The sequence below is a fragment of the Lasiodiplodia theobromae genome, assembly GCF_012971845.1.
Source record: "Lasiodiplodia theobromae strain AM2As chromosome Unknown scaffold_1, whole genome shotgun sequence".
In the NCBI taxonomy this organism is placed as follows: Eukaryota; Fungi; Ascomycota; class Dothideomycetes; order Botryosphaeriales; family Botryosphaeriaceae; genus Lasiodiplodia; species Lasiodiplodia theobromae.
Genome location: NW_023336399.1, coordinates 433,492 through 434,991, shown reverse-complemented (window position 1 = coordinate 434,991; position 1,500 = coordinate 433,492). Strand labels below are relative to the sequence as shown.

Genomic DNA, 1,500 nt, shown 5'->3' with positions numbered 1-1,500 from the left:
TCATTCCACCCACCTCTCCCCACCCGCCTGAAACCTCCACCTCTCCGCACCGTCGTCCGGCACCCGCTCCCACGGCGGTTTCTCATCCAGAAAAATCCGCATCGCAATCCTAAAGTCCTCCGGCAGTCCCTCATCCACGGTACTCAGCGCGAGCCAGACGACGCCCTCCAGCGGGCCATCTGGCTGCGTCCTGTACCGCATCCACACGGGCGCACCGCATCTTTCGCAAAACGCCCGTACCGCCTTCCGCGAGAAAGCCGGGGCCAGCCTCAATACACGCTCCGAGTCCTCCAGCCACGTGACATCCTTCACGTTAAACGCAACGAACCCATTACCCCCCATGCCACCCATCTTCTGACACGTGCGGCAGTGGCAGAAACTCGAGTCGTTTGGGCGGGCGGTGCAGACGGTGTAGCGGACGTCGCCGCAGCGGCAGGAGCCGGCGACGGGCGGCTTGCGGGCGGTCGTCAGCCAGACGCCGTCGACCTCCTTGACGCCGTGCGGCACGTCCGACCTTTCCGCCTCGAGCAGCCACTCCTCGTAAAACAACCGGCGTGCCTCCTCCCACTTGGGCCCGCGGTTGCGGCCGAAGCCCCTGCCGGACTCGCTGCCGATCATTTTCGCGAACTGCGCTTCCATCTCGCGCGCGTCAGTTGGCAAATAGCGCTCGCCGTACCCTTCCTGGGTGATGAGCTCGGTGGCGAGGACTTGCAGCCCTGCGGCGCCGGAGAGGAGGTCGGGGAGGGAGAGCTCGTCGAGGACCCAGGTGCGGTGGTAGGGCACGGCGACGCCCATGCGGCGGCCGACGCGCTCGAGGACGATGCCGGCGAGCTGGTTCTGCGGGTGCGGCACGTCGAGCGCGAGCAGGCCGCCGGGCTTGAGGTAAGGCAGCCAGCTGCGGATGGCGGCCTCGGGGTCTGGCAGCAGCACGAGGGCCGAGGCCATGGTGATGAGGTCGAAGCTGCCCTTCTCGGCGGCTAGGGCATCGAGCGAGTCCAGGTCCGTGACGCTGTGCTCGAACAGGCGCACGTGCTTCCAGCGGTCGGGCTGCGGCTGTTCTTTTTCCGCATCGCCACCGTCATGATCGGCGTTGTTGTTGTCATCGTCGACGTTGACGAGCAGCAAATCTTCATCTTCCACCTTTTTCTTCTGACGCTGATGCCGGACGGGCGCCGCCCCGCTCTCTAGCTTCCGGCGCGCTTGCGCTAGCATACCACCACTAACATCGACGCCGGTGACGGAGCCCGTCGGCCCCACGCGCTCGGCCGCGAGGAATGTCAGCAGCCCGGTGCCACAGGCCAGATCGAGCACCTTGGCGCCGGGCTCCAGCTGCAGCCGGTCCACGAAGGCCTGCGCAAACTGCGGGTGCCAGGAGTCGTCGTAGCTGGCCGCGCGCGCGTCATACAGCCGCTTGGCCGCCGCCGTCTGCGTCTCCACGGCCAGCGTGCCTTCCATGATGGCCGCGACGCGCAGGCGCGCGACTTCGGTTGCGCACGTCAT

The 1,500-nt window shown here is 67.0% G+C and overlaps 1 protein-coding gene across 1 annotated transcript; it reads right to left on the bottom strand.

The window, feature by feature from the left end:
* Positions 1-1,500, bottom strand: LTHEOB_128 (Protein-l-isoaspartate(d-aspartate) o-methyltransferase; the record flags this gene model as incomplete). The annotated part of the gene is made up of 1 exon (XM_035509706.1): positions 1-1,500. One exon carries the CDS (start codon positions 1,498-1,500, stop codon positions 1-3), a length of 1,500 nt encoding a protein of 499 aa, XP_035372130.1.